This window comes from Excalfactoria chinensis, chromosome 1, assembly GCF_039878825.1.
Source record: "Excalfactoria chinensis isolate bCotChi1 chromosome 1, bCotChi1.hap2, whole genome shotgun sequence".
In the NCBI taxonomy this organism is placed as follows: domain Eukaryota; kingdom Metazoa; phylum Chordata; class Aves; order Galliformes; family Phasianidae; genus Excalfactoria; species Excalfactoria chinensis.
In genome coordinates this window covers 37,496,772-37,518,568 of record NC_092825.1, presented here as the reverse complement: position 1 = coordinate 37,518,568, position 21,797 = coordinate 37,496,772, and the positions used below count along the sequence as shown (strand labels likewise).

At 43.7% G+C, this 21,797-nt stretch overlaps 1 protein-coding gene across 2 annotated transcripts in view; it reads left to right on the top strand.

The window, feature by feature from the left end:
- The window catches only part of PPP1R12A (protein phosphatase 1 regulatory subunit 12A), a 114,496-nt gene extending 102,356 nt beyond the window's left edge, over positions 1 to 12,140 (top strand). For both annotated transcript variants that reach the window (XM_072350534.1, XM_072350444.1), the window contains 2 exons: positions 3,687 to 3,737; positions 10,115 to 12,140. In XM_072350534.1, coding sequence (XP_072206635.1) covers positions 3,687 to 3,737; positions 10,115 to 10,201 — 138 coding nt within the window. In that variant the 3' untranslated portion in view covers positions 10,202 to 12,140. The remainder of the gene's footprint in view (positions 1 to 3,686; positions 3,738 to 10,114) is intronic.
- Positions 12,141 to 21,797: the final 9,657 nt, after the last annotated feature.

Genomic DNA, 21,797 nt, shown 5'->3' with positions numbered 1-21,797 from the left:
GTTATTTCAGTAGTTGTGCTCATGATAATTTTAGGCTATAGTTTTACTCTCATTTAAAACCCATCCCAATAAAGGTTTATTTCAGCAACAATTTAAAGCAAACAAAGTTTGTTCTGATGTGGTCCTGGCTTCCTTTATGTCCCTGGCTGCACATCCCTTTCTCCTCCCTGATCCTGGAGTGGCACATTAGATATTAAAATGGGAAGAAAACTAAATGGACTTTGACGGTAGTAAGTGGTATGGTATATATTTACTTAGCCCTAGTAAACTTGACATTTACTAGCCCTGTATATTTACTTTCCTGTGTTTGAGGTTTAGAAAACAAGTTATAGTTCTACAAACCTATGTGGTACATAAATAAACAGTCGGTTTTATAGGAGGACATGAAGCTGCAGAAATCCTCTCAGGCAGTTGGTGAAGTTCCATTAGTTTTATCTTAATAATCTCTCCAGATAATTGCAGCAACCTTTTAGTGCCTATTTCTGCTTGTTCTTGCGGCCTTGTGCTGTAGGCAGTGATTTCATCAGCAGAAAAGTTTCATCAGCAGCTTTAATTGGTTTCTTGCTTGCTATCATGGCCACACAAGTGGACATTTAATTATTTCATAGATTTGGCTGTATGCGTTATTATACAGGTGCCACATTCAGTACTGCATATCTTGACATGATTTCAGTATTAAATTACTGTGCTGCTTTTTCCCCAGATGTGCCATTGTGTTAAGACAGTTGGCTACTTTGGGAATTCTTGCACCTTTTTCTCGTATTAATGCTTAGTTCAGTAGCAGAAATGTCTTTTGGAAACGTTTCTCTTTCTGAAGTTATTACGACCGAACCTAGCAGTTAAAAAGGTAAATAATATTAGAGATAGTGCTGTCCGGCTGAAGCCTGATTTACACAAGATGTAGGAGATCTTCTTCTATTTTATGATGTTTATTTTACTTCTTGTCAGACAATAATTTGAACAGGGATTTAGTTGTGATTCCATTTTCCCCATTAAAATCCAGAGTGACTTTCACTTGGACAGTGACTGAAGTAGGATTCCCAGCTGCTAGTCATCACTAGCTCAGTGCTAGAAATAAGCTTACTGATTGTGGGGCTTTAGGAATAACTTAAAGAAGTCTTCCATATATGGGTGAGCTAACAATATAAATATAAAAGGCAAAAACAAACCAGACATTTTCTAAGTATAATTTTCCAACTATGACTTCAATAAAATAAAATACAAAATTGAAGATGCTGATGTAGTTTCATAGAAGATAAAGGGAGGAAAGAAATAAAGTAGCAAGAACAGATGGGGAGAAATAGAAGACTGGCAGAGGAAAACCTGGCACCATCTTTGAACGATGATCTATTCCAGTTGTAACCTGCTTTTACCATAAAGAAGGTGGGAATGTTTGTTAAACCTACAAGTTCACTGTGACAAAATTTAGAAGATATACATTTAAAACTGTATTTAAACCCAGCCTTCAGCAGCTGATTTTCACTATGTGTTTTGGTGATGAACGGTCAACTTTTTTCATGTCAGGAGTAGCAGTAAGTTGCTAGGCAAAAATATGGCTTTTATTAACAGTTATCTAACACTCTGAAAAGTGTATTAAAAGACAGGATTTCAGTATGGATCAGAATTGTTGGCACCTTTAACCAGTTACCTCCAAATTCATCATCTAAGAATTTGTGATGGGACAAGGTGGGCTTTTTTGTTTGTTCCTGAATGTATGAGTTTTAACCTGCATATATCTATGTACCTCAGTCTTACTGCACCAAGACAGTGGTTTCTGGTTGCTTTAATAAGCTGCCATGTGTTCCTTCTTCATCTCAAGAATTGCAGATGTTTTTTGTCGTACCTTAGAGAAATGCTGAAATACAAAACGTCTCAGGCTGAGTAAATTTCAAAGCCTTTCTCTGAGTTCAGAGACTAATCAGATGATATTGGCAAATCTCTCTGAAACTGAATATGTTCTTTGCTGGCGTTTTTCTGGCCACTTCCTGAAATAGCAAGCGGTTCAGGAAAAAAGGAACATAGTTTCATCTAATTAGAACTGTACATTTTTTACAGCAAATCTTACATCTAGCCCAGCCCATTTAAATGTTTCTTTTATATCATGTGAAGTACGCAAAAGGTGATGAAATAAGGATTTTATTTAACCGGCCTTTATTGCAAATATTTATTCTTAAACAAGTTCAACAGGCAAGTTAAGCAAATTCACCCAAAGGTCTAAGGATTTTTAGCTGTCTAGAAATGTAAGATTATTTGATCAGTCGTTCATCTCTTGGTAATTACAGGAATTGTCCAATATTGTGTAACATAACAGTACCGATAATATATGTTGTCCTGCAAAACTTCTGGGTAAACTAAGGTTCTAATTAATATAAAATGGTGTGAGTGTTTTTGTTAGTCACTTGTTTGCTGCAGTTAATTCACTGGTATTTATTATGCCATTTTATCAGTCAGTATCATTATGGGAAAATGAGTTACTTGAAGGAGTAAAGTATCTTAACAGCTGCAGTAATCTGTTATATCGATAACCTTGGGAATTGTTTGCTAAAATGGAAAAATGTTGGGGAATAACTGCACTATGATTAAACTAAATTCAAATGATTTGTATCTGAAAGGTGTCCGGCAAGAGTCAGTATCTACTGGGCGGTATGATCTAACCAAAGTTTTACACACTCAGTCAATGCTGCTTGCTGTTTGCGTAACACCATTGTATGCAGATGCATATGTACACTTTGCAATAATCTGTTGCTTTTGCCTTTCACACTTTGGAAAAATATGAATGTAGAATACTGAATAACCGCAACTGCTTTTAAACGAGATACACTGCGTTGTCTGACACAGGAAAGCAAGCAAGCTATAAACCCCTGAAGTCTACTGCAGTAGCTGTTGATCTGTCAGATGTGTGAAAATAAGGTTTAAACAAAATAATAGTGAAACATGAACTTAGAAACATGGTAGCATGTCTGCACTGCAGACTGCAGCATAGTATAGAAAACCATAAGCTAATATTCAAAAAAGCTACCTTGGGTACTTTAATGAGAACCTGACATTCTTGACAAAGGCTAATTTCTCCTGCTTCTCAAGTAAGATGGAAAAAAAATATAAGAAACCATACTATACTAGAAACGCAGAAAATACTCAGGAAGCATTTACTGAAGAAGCAGGTGGTCTTACGTGGCTAGATTGCTTTGGTACTCAGCTGAACTGGCGTAACGTAAGTTTGGGTTGTATCTACACTACGTTGCAGTTTAGAGTGTGGACAGATCCCACTGAGCTGAGGCAGATGTTTCAGCTACATTTGCTTGTCTTTGAAAGCTTACGCTTTTGTGCTTCTTTCTTTTAATATTCTTGTTTGTTTCTGATCATTTTCTGCATTTCTTGTATATTAAGCTTTTCCAGAAGCCTAGCTTATAAAAAAGTCCAGACAAACGGTGCTTATGAGCTGTCTAAATTTGTGTAAAGGAAGGGGTATCTTTTGTAGGACTTGATATCTCTTCCTCCTAAGTTATTAAAATGCAGCATTGAAGTATTTTCTATACATCACTGCCATCACAATTTCCTGTCTACACTGTGCTTCTGGTTGTATGATCTTTGAAACTTGAAGTATTTCACAGTTATCACAGTGTTCATGAGTAGTAATTAGTAAAGAAGATATTGTTTGGTGTTAACATACGTTTTTTTGGATTTAGGAAAGAAGAGCTCTAGAAAGAAGGATATCTGAAATGGAAGAGGAACTGAAAGTAAGTATTGTTAACTGCTAACACAGTGTATTGATGGCAGTGGCTTAAAACAACACTTAATCTAGCAATGTTTCCAGTCTTTAGAATGTCATTAGGAAATAAATAAGCAATAGGCACATTCAAAGTCAGTAATTCCTTTTTTTCCTTCTGTAGTGAAGCTTTTTTACTGGTATAAGCAGTCATATATGTAGGACTTACCTTCTGGGAGGGTGCTGGGACTTACTCTGCTGTAGCACATTGACTGATGAGGAACGTTCAGAGACATCTGCATCTGCAGTGAAATATATCTTCATCCGATCAAGGCAGAATTACAATCTTTGTCTTGGATACAAGACTCTTATATTTATTAAGTTAAAAATAGTGGTGTATAATTCTGTAGGTTAAGCGTAGATAATTTCATAGATTAAGCATTAAATCATTCAGTCCTCATCTCATGTTCATTATGTTATGTACTGGGAAACCAGTTACCAGCATAAAAAGAAATAATTATATAGAGTTAGTAACAATCAGTTTTTAGTGACCAAAAAAGCAGCGTGTAATTTTAAGTTCAGATTGTAACAGAAAAGCACCATTTACCTCAAGCACTGAATAATAAAATGCCACGCTTCGACTTGTGTCATTCCCCGCTTTATCAGCATTTTAAGTCCTTTGATATGATTGAGAAGTCTGAGAAATCTAGCAAGTTTGTTTTGTATCACATCCTTGGATATAATATTGGACAGAGCCTACGGAACTGATAAAATTAAGATTCAACTGGAAAACAAGTGGAACGTGATGAAAGCTTCTTTGTATGCCGTAATTTTAAAGAACCACTGTTTTGAGATTTGATGGTTGTCATCAATTAAAAAGTTTCAGGCTCATTTTTGAGCTCCCTCTGGTGCTTGGAAACTGTATTAACTACCAAATCCTTGTCATTAAAATACATGCACTAAGGTTTGTTGATATATTTGAGCCAGACAAGCAGAAGTAAACAGGATTGAGGCCGAGACAGTTAGCTCTAGGGGGAGGATGCTGCATATCAGGTTCTTTGAAGGGTCTTCAGGAGTGAAATCTGTATAAAACTTAACTACGGCATAGGAACATAATTGTTTTTATGAGGTGTATGAAGAGGATATGAGCTTCTCTTATAAGCCGGTACATTGCTGTTAGGAATAGTTGGGATACGGAGAAAATCAAAGAATGCAAATACCTCACGTATTTCAAAAGCTAACCTTCAGTATGTGAAAGTTTGGCATTAAAGGTGAATACTCTTCCTGTTGTTTGTTACACTGTCATGCACACGTATATATTAAGTGCAGCATTATTTATTGACTTTTGAATAGATTGTTTATTTGTTTGCTTGGGGGTTTGGTTCAACATTAAGTAAAGGATTAAAGGATTCCAGGAATTGCTCTCATAGTTGATGTGTCCTGAACTGTTTTGGAAAAGCTATGACTGATCACTGCTTGTTCTTAGATTGCTTTTCAGGAATGTGCCACTTGTCTGATACTTTCCTTTCACAGCAAGCTGTCTGCTTTAAACAGGACTGTCTCTTCTTTTAAGTCTTCCTTCAATCCTGCTGTCTTTAGTTCTTTTAAACATAATATGCATGCGTGCTTTTTGGGTTTTTTTGTTTGTTTGTTTTTTCTCATTTTCACTTCTATTTCTTTGATTCCTGCAGAACCTGCAACCAATAAAGCAGATTCAGTCTTTGAGACACATAAATGAGCGACTGGTGACTGAGAATAGGGCCTTGACCCGTGTGGTTGCCAAGCTGTCAGGGTCCTGTAGGCAACTGCGTTCTGTGGACTTGTAATTTCTTCCTTCTCCTTTGTGTAGCCAGGCAGGTGCTGACAATAAGTTTATGCTTGGGTAGAATTGTGCTATTAACATCTGTGTGTTGGAAGCTGACTTACTGCTTGGTTATGGAAGTGTGGCTAAAGCATGGTGTCTGGTGTACCAAATGGAGATGCTGCAGATATATTGGTATGGTGTGGTATTGTCGGTACTAGCACTGAAACCTGTCATTGCTCCCTTGATGCTAAGTTGGCAAGGGTTCACGAGATCTTCAACACCTTAACGCCCTGGCAGCAATTTGAAAGGATTTGTGTTGAGTTCGCATTAGGATACACTGAAGTCACCATTTAGATGTTTGAGTAAATGCTTAAATCAACAGATTTATCTCCGGTTTTCTAACAAATTGGAGTTAAAAATGGGTCTTTCTTACTGCAGTATAATTGAAATGCATGGAACTAAAACAAATCTAGCTGCAACTAAAGAAAGTCTGGGAGGTGATTGCAGTACTCTGCATTTCAGAACAGCTGCGTTAGCAACTGTATTTCTTACATTTGTCTGATTCTGTGTTCGGAGATTGTCAGAGTCTTCCTTTAAAAATACATCAGGCTTCAAAGTCAATTATTCTTTTCTATTCTAAATTCCTGTGTAGTTCTGTACAATCCTTATTTTTATCTAGACTAAGCTTAGAATTTGCAATTTCAGCACTGATTTGAAGGTTACTAATATATATTGCTGTATATGCAGGTGTTCCAGTTATGGTCCTACTGTCCTATCATGCAAAGACTAAACGGACACAAAAGCACCTTGCCCAGAGTGTCGGATTGGTTTATACTCAGTGGGTCATCCTGCCCAGTTCCCTTCTGCTAAAGATCTGAACTGCCTTACCTGCCATTTTGGAAGAAGCCATCAGCTTGTTGTCCGTAGCATTACTGTAGGGCTGTTTGGGAAACCCAGTGGAGGTTCAGAACTTCTGCATGGAACAGAAGATGGTTTCACTTCCTGACAAATCTGTTAGGTTTCTTCCTCCTCTTACATAACAACTGCATGTGGTGGAGGTTTCGGTGAATTCTTAAGATCTGTAGGTGAAGATAAAGCGATTTTCCTTCTGCACAGTGATTCTTGCTAATGTGCTTATCCTGGCCTGCCCCCCTTCCCTCTCAGAAGCATCAGATCTCAAGTTTGCCCAGTCAGAGGCATGAAATAAACAGCAAGTTTATCCCTTGGCTTTTTGTCTCCCTGAAGTTGACCTAACAATAGGATGTGGATAGGAAGGTTGATCCTGGTCAGTGCTGCACTCCTGAACATTCCCTTGTGTTAACCCTTAGTGAGTCAGTCAGCTCTCTGGCCCGGCTGAAAAGAAATCCCGTTAGTGGTCGTACAGTTTGATCCATCTCACTGCAGGGTGGTTGTGTAACTAAAGCTAGCGCTCAGCAGCAGGAGCGTGTTGCAGCAGGAGGGGGAACTGTCCCTTCAGGGCAGCCTGTCTAAGATCAACTTCAGCTAACAATGTGGGTTTTCAACATGATCAAGCTAATGTAGTGTCAGCTGTCCACAGCCACATGTCCCTACCATGTGTTTTTGCAAGCACTGGCATTCCTTTAACCGTGCTAAGCCTTTCCAGTATGTTAAACCACAGAAAACCATTCAGTATTCTCTTTTTTAAAGGAAGTTTTCAGAGGCAGATAATGGTGAAGCTCAAGGAGCAGGACAAGCATAGAAAAGCAGTGGCTATGCTGCATAAAGGCTGGACGTTTTGATGGTAGCTTGACCATAGCACTGTGGCTCATCAATCTGAACAGTTATCTTGACAGTGCATGAGCTTTCTCTAATCGTAATGTACAGAGCTGTTTTATACGTACAAACTGTTAAATCCTCCAGCAAACACGGACGTTATTATTACTGAGCTGGTTCTAGCAAGTGGTTATTGAAAAATTATTTCATCTGCTACAGTACTGCAAAGTTACCAGCTGATCACATAATGCAGATAGGCAAAATAATGCAATTCTAGTCTTATTCCAGAATACTCTTACTTAACTGAAAAGGAAACTGGGATTTAAAGCACTAAGTACAGTATGTAGTTGCACATTGTAGTGGGTTTAATGCAAAGCTTTTTTTGTGCTTCTCCACATGAAAGGCATGTGATGCCATCTCATAATAAGTTTGAGTACGATTGGAACGCACTGCTCCAAGAAAACTGCATAAATGTCTTTAGCTGGGCTTAATATGTAGCTTTATATGTCAGGATTAGTCTAGATGGGAAGTGTAAGTATTTTATGCTATTTGATCTTATCCTTTCTGATAAGTCTCCCATTACTTACAGCTCCTTTTGTCTCCCACCAATGTTCCTCTATTCTTTAGCAGACTTATAACAGAAGAAAATATTTTCTTTATATGTATTCTACCTATTACTTTAATCACGATTTAAACTTATCCACAGAGATTGGCAGACATGTAATGGTATCGCATTATGTTAAAGCTCTAAATTTGAGCAGTGCTTTGTTGTTGTTGTTGTTAAAACGATTAATCAGAAAATACAGCAGTTTCTGGGTCTGCCTGCATAACGTATCATTGAGTGCTGCTCCCCAGTCACTAAGCTGAAGGGCTGTAAAGTAACTGGAATTGCTGTGATAAGATGGACTCTCCAGATTAGTTCCTGCCCTTTATTGTCCCAATAGACCCGATGTCAAAACAAGACACTAACCTGAGGTCACAACTCCAAGACGCCAGAATGAAAAATACAGAACTTTGATCCCTGTGTGTGTATGTATGAGAATTCTCTTGGAGAGTGCAATAGCTTTTTGCTTCTTTCCTCCTGTAGGCGCTCCATCTCATGGAGTAGATAGCAGCATTAATTTAACTGTCCGAACTCACAGAACACAAAATTATCTCCTCTTACTCTTAAGATTTGGGGTCTTTCTGTGGATTTTCTCCTTGCAAGTTTTTCAGGAAGTAAATCAGTGTCTCTTCGTGGCAGATACGTGACATGAAGTGGTGGTAGTAAGCTATTATACAGTGTAAAAATCACAGATACTATTGGAAAATGATCAAATTGTGTTGCTCATGTTCAAATATGTTGATGTGGTTTTTGAAAGCAATTGGTATTTTACAGCACTTTATATTCAGAGCACAGTTTTCACTTGACTGTGATGGAAGCTGCAGAATTAAAGCACTCTGACTCCCTGTGAAGAGTTCAGTTTGGGTGGCTTGCCCTGAGCCGCACTATGGGATAGAGCTGGAATCCAGGCTAGCAGAATGATTCTGAATTGTGGAGATCACCTTTTCTTTCCACTTATGTTATCCTGTTACCTTTTGTTTCACATACTCTGCTATTTGCAGGTAAAAAAAGTAGAGAACCCGTAGCCTCAGTCATGTCTCATGCACCATCCTGTTTACTCTGTGAGAACCTGCTGTTAGCAAACTGACTGTGGACAGGAATCCTTCAGAGGCGATGTGTAAATGAAGGCTGTTGTGTAATGCTTAGTTAATTAACCCTGCATTTTTGAATTCACAATTCCTTCTGCTCCATAATAATGCTCTGAGTATAATGGGTCTACAAGTATGATTTTGTTTGGATGAAATGAAAACAAAACTAGTGGGGTGGAAATTTCATCATGAAAGATTAAGTAGTGGTTGTTACGTAGGTCATCGGTTGGACTTGGACCTCTTGTGTGCTCTTGCACCTTGAGGTTACTGAATAACTACGCTGCAGGAATAGGCTGTTACCTCCTGTGGAAACGTGCTGCTAGAAACCATACACGTAATATAGCCGTGAGTTTTATAGGTGGTTTGTTATCAGTGTGTGAATACTGACACTGAGAATTTCTGAGATTACTTCTAGTTTCTCTGATAAGTTCTGCTCTCCCAGTACAGAGCTCTGTGCACTGGCTTGTCCTCCTCTCCTGTCTGATCCTGTCCAGCTCTCACCTCACTTGGCTTCTGCCTTCCAGCTCCTGTGTTTGTGTGTCAGCCATCTCCTGTGGCAACCTTAACTTGCCATCTCCTAACTGGCACGCCTGAGCGCACAGCCCGGTGTTTTGGTGATCTGATCTTGTGTGAACCGTGCTATTCAGGGATGGGACCCCAAAGAATAGGATGTGCGCTTGAACACAAGTTTGGAAGTGATTGAAAGATTAATGCTCTGAGTTAATAAGCTGAATCACACTGTATCTGATCAGGATGAAATCATCCAAGAGAACAGTGGAAGATATAATTAGCTACAGCATGTTATTGTGAAACTGCAAGTGCAGTGTAGACGAGCCTCTTTAAATTGTCACTGATTAACATTCTTTGTTTTGCACTGAAATCTGAAGCATTAATTGCTTTCCTCATGCTACTCTAAATGCTTTTGTGGAGAGGCTGCTCATCTGCACCACTTCGTTTTAGTGCACCTAGAGCAGGCTATAGAACGTTGTTAATCTGTCGCTCCTAACTCTGTCGTGCTAAAAGGTGAGAATTTTCTGAGCTGCTGATGCAAAGGGGGGCAATAACGACCAAAGCATTTCAACCGAGTGAAGATTCTTATCCCCAGCGCTTGTCTGCTCTTGTTGCTGTTACTTGGAGAATAGCAGCAAATAATAACCGTCGTGTTTCTTTTCTGATAGATGCTACCAGACCTGAAGGCAGACAACCAGAGGCTAAAAGATGAAAACGGGGCCTTGATCAGAGTTATAAGCAAACTTTCCAAATAAAGGGCTTACTACAGCAGCAGATAACGGTATTGCACATGGCGAGTAACTCCAGTGGACCAGAGTGTGGCAGTCACTGGAAGTGTGGGAAGATCCCTTGGAGACTGTCATTTTCAGATATCCTGCCAAACGCCCTCTTACCTGTGTGTTTTTGTATCAAGATCATTGTTTCTGTTAAAATGCAGCTGCTGAGAAGAAAAATGACTGAGAAATCTTGTTTACAGCTACAGCGTTATAAGGAAAGAGTTCAAGGCCAGATACGCCTCAGATATTTAACCAGTAAGCCTTAGTTGTACATAAACACTTTTACATCAACAAAAGCTTTCAGCTCTCACAGAAGACAGTTACTCAATAATGTTTTTGTTGTGCCACAACTCCCAGGTGTTTGTTTTTTTTTCTATACTCAGTTTTTTCTTTAAATCTTAAGTTTGGATTTATTTTTTTTCCCTTCTAATTATTCATGTACCAGATTTTCTTGTACAGTGTTTTCACAGCTTTACCATTTGCAGAGACCACACCCCCTTTTAAACTACATATTCGTGTAGCTACCTAGAGTTGTGTTGTCCAACCACCTGGAGCAGAGATGTTTGGTGGAACATTTGCTTTCACTGTTTGTGCAATATGCATTTATTCCCTATACAGAATGCTTTAAAAGTCAGTTGAAACTAGAATTATTTTAAGAGTCCTGTTTTCTGCCTTCATCGGTCACTTAAAAATAAAAGTTTGTAGTGAAAGATGCTAGATCCTGTAATCGTCACATTCATTTGAGCAGGTACTGAGTGATGCTGTATATATAAATGTGTACTGGTTTGATTTTTCAGACCACCACGTGGCATGCTTGAATATATTTCCCTATTGCAAATGTCTGTTGATGCAAATTAGGCTACTCCAGAATAGTGTGTTTAACAAAGTTCATTAATTTTTATGGTATAAAGAATTTAGACATTGTACATTGTATGGAGCCCTTATCTTTACAAAAGGTCTAAACTATATAAAATACTTTATTATCTTTTCTTCCCGTTTTTTTGTTTTCGTTTTCTTTTGGTTTTGTTTTGTTTTGTTTTTTCATTTGATAGTGTTCACCATAATACAAAATGCATAAATATAACTGCTTCACTACATTTCACATACCTGTATTTATCTGAGTGCTGTCCAAACCTGTTGTGCTAGCCAAAGTAATGTTACTAAATCATTGGAGAAACATAACCCGTTCCACTCACATTCATGTTTATATGCACTGTTGCCGTGCCAGAAGGCATCTAATTCGATACCGCCGTCGTGTCAGACCATTTTATACATTTCAGTGGCCTTTAAAAAAAAACAAGGAAAAAAAAAAAGTACTTAAGCAAAGATTGCTTTTGTTAGAAACAGCTTTTATATTTCATTCAACCATTCAGAATACGACCATCCTATCGGCACATACTTCCATTGCCTAAAACCACTGACCAGATCAGCCATTAAAACCGATTGTACATTGTAAAGCTTGTAGTAGCTATTGTATTATTGATTATATTGTATACTATATTAAATGTGAATTTGTACCCCTTCATTTAAAAAGGTCATTGTGTTCTACTGCCTCCTGGGGGATGGGGTTAGCTTTAGGGGGGTGGGATACGGCCGGGGAAGGAAGACGCGACGTCCTCTCTCCGTTGTTTGGTTTTGTGAAGATGTAAGGTTGTGCTCTTACTACCAAGCTCAGGATTCTCCATTTTAAAGGTACACGGGATAGTCTGAGGTGTCTGACTGTCATGGATCTGTGCGAGAGGTGGGGCTGAACCGCAGGGAGCTCCCATTGTCACGTGCTAACGTAAAATAAGCGGAGAACTGAACGGTTTGGATGGCTGCAGCGTACTGAGTTCTGTTACAAGGCAGTTGGGCGTATTCTCTATGATATTTGGTAAAGTTCGGGTGCCTGTGAATGATTAAATACGTGTTTCTAATATTTTAGTGTTTTATATTTAGGTTATTTATTCTTTATATCTTAACAAAAAAATATGGCTACTGTGCTCTATTGATTTTATTGGTAGTACTGAGCAGACCTTGTATCTGCATGAAACTAGTTGCAAAACCCACTATTTTGGAAAGAAAGAAAGAAAAGAAAAAAAGAAGTATTTTGACATATACAAATAAAATGAATACAAACTATCTTAAACGTGTGAAAGTTTTACTGAGGAGACGCTGCGATTCGTTACGAACTGAGACCATGTTGTAAGTTTGCTGTTGGGATTCTTCGGTGGGCGTTTCTCATTCATGGCGCCATTGGGATGCCCAGCGGGAGTACCTTGCAAAGCCTGTAATCGGATGGTGATTGTTTGCACATCGTTGTACACGCACATCTGTAAATGCTACAAGTAAAAAACGCCATATTTATGCAATCTGTAACAACGTGGACAGACGTTTGTTTATATATTTTATTTAAACCTGTCTGTGTGCAGAATCTGGACCATTTTTTACGTGGGAAAGCAGCAGCAGGTGCAGGGAGGATGGAGGGGCTGTGTCTGTATGGAGTGTGGCACCTGATGGTTCCAAGTGCTAAAAGTAACTACCCAAAATAAGGGGCTCTGGAGATTAAACCACATTGTTTTTCCCACCCCAGCTCCCTCACCGTGATCCATTTGCTCTGCACCTTCCCAGTTCCCAGTGTGCACTGCTTTCAGGCTTCCGCCAAGCTTGTTTGAAGAAGGGAAGACCTTTCTCTGTAGATTGGTGCATGTTTTTGTTCACCGCCGAATACAAAACATGAGAGCCCCGGTGTTACCCTCCGTGCTGACCTCTGGTTTGTTAATGCTCAGGTGAGCACCAGCACTGCCTGTTTACCTGTTCAGCAGTCACAGCCACTGGGTGGTCTTCTAAAGGTGCTTTCATCGTGCAGCCGATAAGATGATGTCTTACAGGTGTTTGATAGGGAAATGTAACTTCCAGCTACAATCCAAAGGCTTCGCAGCAAAACAAGAGAGAAATTCACTACATCACAAACCGTTCATCAAAGAAAAACTGCACCGCTATAAAAGCTTCACATAATTATTGTTATGGAATCTTTAAGAGAACGGAGGAAGGACTGCAGCCACCACATAGATGGTTGTTTTCCTCATGGTTTGTGCACACGTTGATAACGTTTAGCTGTGGGGATTTAGTTTCCTGAGGTGCTGAGGTAGAAACAAGGAGTAGCAAGGGGCAGAAATGGTGATGGCGGAGGTACGTGCTTTACCTTTGTCTCGAGTGCAAGAGCAGCAGCTCGGGTTTGCTACAGTCACAGCAAGGACTCAGTCGGCAGCCTGGTCAGGAGGCGGCTGCGTGAAAGGCAGAATTAAAGCAAACAACAAAAATACCTTCATAAACCCACAGTGAAGGGAGAGCTGCTGCCACACTGGTGAAGTCATCAGCTATTCCTGCTTTTGTCAGCACCTCCCCATTCTGTATTACTGATTAGATAGGGAAAGTATGTAGTAGTTGGAGAAAGGGGGAACTGTTTTTCATTTGAAAGCATCACCTGTTGGACGTCTAATGTTTCAGATCTGCTCGGGGATAACAATGCAGGGACAAAAGCCCCACATTCCAGCTAATTATTTCACCCTTCTTGCTTGGGTTTCGCAAACCCACTGAAGCTGAGCAGAGCACTAAGCCAGGCCAGCACGGCTCCTCTCCCAGTGTGGTCTTTTCCCTTTGTTACTCCTGCTGGACAAAAAACTGGGGGAGGTGGGTGAGAAGAGCCGTGGGTGCTGCCATTGGGCACTTCATCCAGCCCTCTGGATGGGGGAGGATGGAGGCTGAGCTCACCGTGGAGGGCTACTGGGCCTGCAGAGCTCCACCACCTGGTGTGGCCTTCCAGCGGGAACCAGGGGACACAACCCCACGTCAGAGCCAGGTGTGCCGCGGTGCGATGGTTCCTCTTGCCCGCAGAAGGGGCGTCCTGGGGCTGAAGCTGCTGCTTGATAAGGGCTTCCCAAGGCTTCCCATTCCATGAAATGCAGAGCTGTTAAGACGTACTGACAATACACGGGCTGCTCACCGCCCGAGCACAGGATTTCACAATAAACAAATTTGTTTTTAAAAAATAAAATAAAATGAAGCACTAAAACCTTCCTCTTCGCACCACCTGCTCCTCGCACAAGGCGTGGTTCTCCAGCAGCCATCCGGTCACCCATTGCCTTCACAAGCCTCCAGGCCGGAGCTGCGCCCAGCAGAGGCGGCGGCCGCCAAGCGGCGCCAGAGCTCCGGGAGCGGCAGCTGCTCGGCCGCGCTGAGCCGCGCTGTCCGGCTTCGTGCTGCCCTCCTCAGCCTTCTCCCCCTATCTCTGCATCGCCAGCTCTGCCCGTTCCCCGGCACCGCAGGCACCGCTCCGGGGCCCGGCTACGTTCCCTGCAGCCCGGGCTGACCGCCGCGGTGTACAAATGCCCTCCCGAGGCCCCACCCGAATCTGTGACTCTGTGACCCCCCGGTCCATCCACCCCAGCGCTTCTCGCTCGGTGCTCCCTGTCCCCGCCGCCTCTTTCTGCCCGTCATCCCGCCTCCCTTCCCTCCTGCTTCTCCCTGGCATTTTGTACTCGCTCGCCGCTCCCCTGCCGGCTCTATCCGCACAGCTGGCGGTCGGCTATAGGCAGCACCCCGCCAGCCCCGCGCCGAGCACAGCTCCGGCAGCGCTCCCTGCCCCCTCCCCGTGTTCTTGCACCTCCCCGTCCCCATCTCGGCAGCGCACAGCCCTAATGGCTTGGGAGATGCCATTAATCTTTCCCTGACCGCAGGATCTCTTTTCCCCTGATAATCTAATCTTTACTCCGGAGGAATGTCTCCACCAAGCCAATTAGTTCCCACCTACTCTAGTTTCTCTCTTACCCAAGGGAGTGCTTTTGCCATTAGCTAAGCGCTCTACGAGTCACCTGTTCCCATCCCATACAGCCATTCCCCTCTTGGGGAGCAGGCACTGTTTTTCATAGGTGCTGCTCTCCTCCGCACCTCTGCACAGGTGAAGGTGAAAGCACTTCCAGCTCTTACACTTTTCCCGCTGATCTCAGCCCATCGAAGTGTCTGCAGGGTAACAACCACTCTCTGTTTCTTGTTTACTTTCCTTTCACCTCTTTTTGAGCAAACACACGGGCCCGTGGCTACGTGGGGCCATTTGTCACTGAAAGAAGGCTCACTACACGGCCTACCAGCATCATGTTAGCAATAGGACGTATGTCTTATTTTGATGTTCTTTAAGCTGTTCTCTCCCTTTGTATTTTGTTTGCATTCTCAGCAAGACTGTAAGCTCTCCTAGCCGCTCCCCCTCCTCCGCTTACACTCGCTGATATGCCACAGCCACTGATTGATTGCTGTTTGTGTTTGTTTTGGACACTTCCAGATGATTGCTACTAATAACCAGCCCTGAATTCCTGAAATATCTGCCCCATTCCTGCTATGAGGCAACTTCTATACGGTCCATCGTATGAAAAACACCGGGTCCTAGAAATACTGTGGGGCAGGAGCGGAATAACCTCCAAATGAATGGCCAGCTCCAACAAAGTGTTGTAAAAAGCCATCACACTACATTCTGCATGCATCATCTACCGCATTTCAGCGCTGGCCAAGCTCCTTAGTCAGCTCTCTGAGGGCAGCCATCAGCAGCACCCTGCTGTCCCGTTGGGCTGGGGCTGTGCGCTGATGGCAGCGGGGCTGTGGCAGGGAGCAGCAGAGCGGGTCCACCATGGGGTGCACGGGACGGCCCAGAGACCCCAAGGATTTGGTACTGGTCCTTCCCAGAAGCAAAGTAATTCTTAAGAGCTCAAGGGCTGATCATCAATAACAAACAAACAAAAGCTGGGAAGGCTGATGAAGTGTAAGTAGTGCCGACAGGACGCAGACAGACAGCAACTTGGAGCTGGTTTCTAATTACTTTTATGCTTCGATTTGGAGATACAGAAAGACGAGAGCTGGATTGTCTTTACAGTGCCGAGGTTGCCGTCTTTCAGAGGAAGGAGCAAGCTCTGCTGGAGCTGATAGTTCCTTCAGCTCTGGTAAAAGCTTCTTGGTGTACAAAGAGCTTTATATCGAGCACTAATGGAGGTCATTAGATGTCGACATCCAATCTGGAAGCTTATCATAAACACAGAAAGTAACAAAGGTGGTGTTATTCAGATAACTTAAGGTTATCTCAACCGTAACGTAAACCTGTGATATTACTTTTGTCGTACGGAGAGGTACAGGCAGCCCTTCACTACCAGATACCGTAGGTGGCACAACAGCTGTGTGACCCGGCAGCTCCTCGTTAGCTCAGCCGGTGGCGGCCCAGCTGACTCTCGGGCCGGCTGGAGCACAGCGTGACACAAACAGCACAGAAACATCCGGTGCTGGCTTACACCCAGAAGGCGACATGAGCTCTGTCACACAACGGGAGGCACCAACAGCACCTCTGGTTGAAAGCAGTTCATTCCCCAAAGGGCAAATGTAGGGGCTGTGAGACAGCAGGGAGTAACTCCATCGCCTACGCCGTGTGCTCGAGCACGTCTAGGTGGTACGTTATCTCAGAACACGTTTCCTAATGTAAGTCGCTTTACATTTGTCTACGTTGAATTTCACGTGCTGCTCTGTCAGCACCACCCAGTCTAGCAATGTTATCTTTCACTTTATCAATCTGTTTCTTTCCAGTACTTCACAGAATATCTCATGTTGAAAGGGACCCACAAGGATCACCGAGTCCAACCCCTGGCTCCTCACAGACTGCCCCAAATCAAACCCTATGTCTGAGAGCATTGTCCACAGTTCCCTGAATTCCAGCACTTGGTGCCCTGGGCAGCCTGTTCCATGCCCACCGCCCTCTGGTGAAGAACCTGTTCCTTGCCCCCACCTCCCCTCCCCTGACACAGCTCCATGCGGTTCCCCCGGGCCCTGTCGCTGTCACACAGAGCAGAGCTCAGCGCTGCCATCTCCTCACTGTGAGGAGCTGCAGCCGCCATCAGGCCTCCCCTCAGCTCCTCTGCGCTGAACCAACCCAGGGTCCTCAACTGCTTCTCACACATTTTGCCCTCCTGCCCCTTCTCCATCTTCATAGCCCTGCTTTGGACACAGTAGTTTTATGTCCTTCAGATATTGTGACACACACAGTGCTGCAGGTGAGGCTGCACAGCACAGAGCAGGGCAGTCCCTCCCCTCACCCAGCTGCAAAGCGTTCTGCTGTGAGAACCTCCCTGCGTTCCTTCACAGGGAGCAAAGAGGTGGGACCACAGTGGACCAGTTGTCTTCTCTGTGTGTTTCTTTTGTACCATGCTCATACCCTGGCCCTACTGATGTGCTGTCAGGGGACTTTTTTCCATGCTTTTTGCAAACTGGCCCTTGAGCATATTCCTAGTTTGCCTCAGACCCTTTACCTTTTTTTCCCTCCCCATCTAAATGCTAAGACCTGTCAGCTTTGGTTTTCCTCAGCTTTCTTATACTTCACTGCATAATGCTTTGACTCCACGTCTGTTTTTCACCCTGCTCTTCAGCACGTCACTTTAGGGTATCCTCACCCCGTTCACTGCTCAAATCTGGCCCTGGACAGTACCTTTTGGGACAGTAAAACGAGGTAGTGTTGCTCCTCAATAAACTGCTTCAAAGCTCTGCTGACTGAACTCTATCACAAACAGCGAGGAGCTGTAGATAAGCAGAGTCATAAGGTCTCCTTTCCTCTGAGGCAGGAAAAGCACACGGTACAGAACACGGGGAGCAGCAACAGAACATCTTGCAGAGTGAGATTGTGAACTGTGGCAGAAAATGTTCTTTCCCAATACGCCTTTGAAGTCATCTCTACTGTCATTCTTATCCACAGCTGCACGCTGGAGGCAGATGGCAATCTCTGCATTCATTTCTCATAGTATGTGCTGAAAAATAAAGCTGACTTCCTTCCGTAAGTTCCTATTTTCCTTTCCATGCTGCACTCCTCCATCAGTCTGATTAACAAACTTGGCTGCAAGAGACAATACCACACAGCCTGTAGAAACCATTAGTTTATTTATGGTCGAACGATAGCAGAAGTTCAAGAAGAGTAGAAACACAGACAGAAACCAGACTAGAAGGTGTGCCCCTGGGTCTGATCTCCAAGGCTAACACCTGCTGATAAATCTAGCTATTACACAGAGCTCTGTTATTATCACTTGCAACATTCCACATCAGGACCTAGCGCCTAAAAAATGGTCTAAGCAATTCGGTAACACAGCAAATAGTATAAAGCTGATATTTCAGCAGAGGAGAGATTGTCGGGTTTGTATGAGTTCCCAGACAGAAGGCAGATCGAAGTGCCGTAGCTGACCCACAGACCACAGTGACTCAAATGAACACCGTTAGCTGTGTCATGGTTTTGTGCTGTTAGCACAGTACAGAGGTGCACCTTGCCAGCAGGTTCGCACTGCAGCACTAAGATCCACAGAGGGGAAAATAAGAATAACTTAATTAAATCCTGGAAGAAAAGTTTGGGAAACAAAAATCCACGATGATAGGGTAAGCCTCTCAGGTTTAGATAGCATGCGCAGCTCAGAAGTAACAGAAAGTGGTATTAAATCACAAGGGATAGCAGTTTAAAATGCAAAACCAACTAGAAAGCAGGGAGCAGGCTGAGAGCATCTCTGCGTTATCCTCCACAGCTTCATTCCTTCACCGGGATCTGCTACGAGTGAACCTTCTCCAGGCAGAGGGAAGAAGACAAGACCTACAGAGCAGCACCTACGCTTTTAACTCTTTGGACAAGCTCTGCCAGGGATGTCCTCCTCTGTTAGAGACGTAACTGGGAATAACAAGAGAGTGCAAGGAGGAAGACACTCGTGTATTTGCACAGCAGCCTTCAGTAGGTTTGCTTGTCGTAGGGATGCTGTCTAGGGCAGCGTGAGTGATCTGAGACAGGAAAGCGAGAATTGCTGCCAGGTGATGTGCAAGAAGAGGTTAAAAGGAAGAGTCAAGAGGGACAACAGTGCTACGGTAGGGGATTATTTTACTATTAGAAGGAGATTTGGCCTCAGAAATATCTTGGAGCGTAGATGGGATTTTATAGAAAGATTAGAGAGGAGTTGCAAGTAAGTGGTTTGATGGGAAAGGTTTAAAGAAAAGGCTCTTGAAATTCAGTGGATAAAAAGTAGAGCAGGTATTTCTGTGTAAAGGTGGTGGTAAGACTTCACAGAATTAAAGCAATTTTAAGCAATGGCTTCTGTGGGAGAACAGCATGTAACGAGTCGGTAGGAGGTGAGCTGATGTACTGCGAGGTGTGAATGAGGATTATCCAGCGGGTGAAACGCAAAGCAGCAGAGAGGTTTAATGGCACTGCATTGGAGTGAGCTGAATACATTTTGCAGGAGTGATAGAGCAGGTAGAGCAAGCGTGGGGCTGAGCAAATTTGCAGCGGGAGAAGAAAGATGAAGAATGTTGGCTTCCAAGGGAGGGGAAAGCAGCAGGCAGTGCTTTGAGTGGGAGCTTCAGGGAAGCTCAGGTACGACATACACAACTGGGGTGAAGTCAGATGCTGTGACAGCGTCGTTGCTGAGACACACCAGCCAGCCCTCACTGTGCTCACATCTGCTCCTTGGGCTCCAGGAGCATTCAACAAGCATCGAGGAGTGGGTGCCATTTTTTTTCTGCCTGGAGGAATTCCACGACACACCTTTGCTTCATACGCACTTCCATGTCAGGTGCCATTCTATCAGACTGCCCCTCTGCTGCCATCTGTCAAACAGTGACAGCATGTAATGGAACACTGGTGGGAAGGTTCAGCCTCTACTGCCATACCACCAGCATCTGCCAACATAATAAAACAGGAGGCATTACTTTCGGAGCAGACCTTGTACATTACTGCGCTCGCTACTTTATTTTCCAGCCCTCGAAAAGATCCGCTTCATAAAAGACTGTGGCTGCAATAAAGTTGTATGCAGAACCTTAATAAGACCGGGCAACTGGTTGGAATCTAGAGCAAGAACTACGACAAGCTGAAGCAACTTGCAGCCTTCTCCAAAGGAAGCAGCTTTAACGTGCTCAGTCCTAAAATGAACTTCATTTCCTCAAGATTTCAGGAATAAATGTTGGTTTCTATTCTAAATTGAAAAGATGAAGTGTTTGTGCTCTGCCTGGCAAAGGAGACCGCGATCATCCTACCATGTCCTGCTGGTAATTTTACCTCAAGGGGAAAATCTCATCCCATAATAATGAATAGACAAAAAACAATATTTTAAGGCTTATGGACCCTCATGGCTATGCCAGCCTAAAACGTAGCTAATAACACCAACCGTATCTCCAGGCCTTAAGAATGTCCCCGAGATAGTTTTATGGAAGGAAAGGGAAAACTGCAGCTCTGAAAACCGTTTGCAGCTCACTCAGCTGTTCTCAGTTGTGGCTGAGGAAAACACGCAGTGCAATACTTCAACTATTTGGGACTTTATCCCTGAAAGCTCTCCAGCGCAGACAGCTTATTGAGATGCAAACATCTGACAGTCAGCGTTTTCGCATTGGGCACTCGGGTCCGGCCCCACTCACCGCAACATAACTGCTGTTAATGTATAACAGACTGCCAGAACGCAGCCTTTTCTTTCTTTCTTTATTGGGGCACACAACACACACACACACACACACAAACACACACACACACACGAACACACTGGACTTGTGTGATCCGAGCGGCCTTTCCCAACCTTAATGGTTCTGTGGTTGATGGTATGAAAGGAAAGATTTGGCTGAGCGGGAAAAGTGCTTCGCAGACAAGAACTGACACGATGGGTCCCTTTACCTAAATTGCTTTTTCTGAAAACAGAGCTCCGTGCTTTTGTACCTGTGAAGGTAAAGTGAAGGTAAGAAGGTTTTTCTGAGCTTAGTCAGAACTTCTCTTAAATCAACCTCTTGTTAATCAGTCTGTTATAGTGAAATACAACCTGCGTTGACTGCGTACTGCAGCAGTGTTTTCAGTCATCCTTTCTGCCTGCTGATGGCTTCCCAGCGTCACACAGAACAACCAACCTGCTCTGTTCGGGCCATGCTGTCAGCCAGCAAGGCTACAGGTGCCTTCTGCATGGAAGAGCCCAGCATCCCAGGTGCTCCAGGCACTGTGCAATCCTTTAGAACAAAACTGCTGCACCCAGAGAAGCTCACCCAGGTGGGGTGAGCACAGGGCAGAGAGGCGCAGGGCTAAAGCAGCCCTGGACATGGATAGCACGGCAGGTTGCAGGAGCCTGCCATCAGGCGCTTGGGGCTGTTGTGCCACAGCAAATTCAGCGACACCAGAAAAGCGGAGCTTTCCAGACAGGTTTTACCGTCTCTTCGCCCATACGGACCATAAAACGAATGCTTCAGACTTCAGCCCCGCTCCCTCTTTACACGCGTTCTTCACCGTTTCCAACCCAGCGGCATTTGTGAGCCGAGGGCTGCAGCATCACCAACCGAAACCCCTCCCGGTTCCCCCTTCCCACGTCCTCGTTCCAAATCACAGAACGAAGACGCGGATCCGATCCGTTCCCATCCTTCTGCTCGCAGACGGGGACCTCTCCGGCCCCCGAGTGCAGAGGTGGGAGGAGAAGCGCGTACAGCGGGAGGCAGCCGGGCAAAGAGCGGGCAGCGGGGGAGCTGCGGACGGCCTCAGGTGCGGCGCGGCCCCGCCCGGCGGCACCGGCCGAGA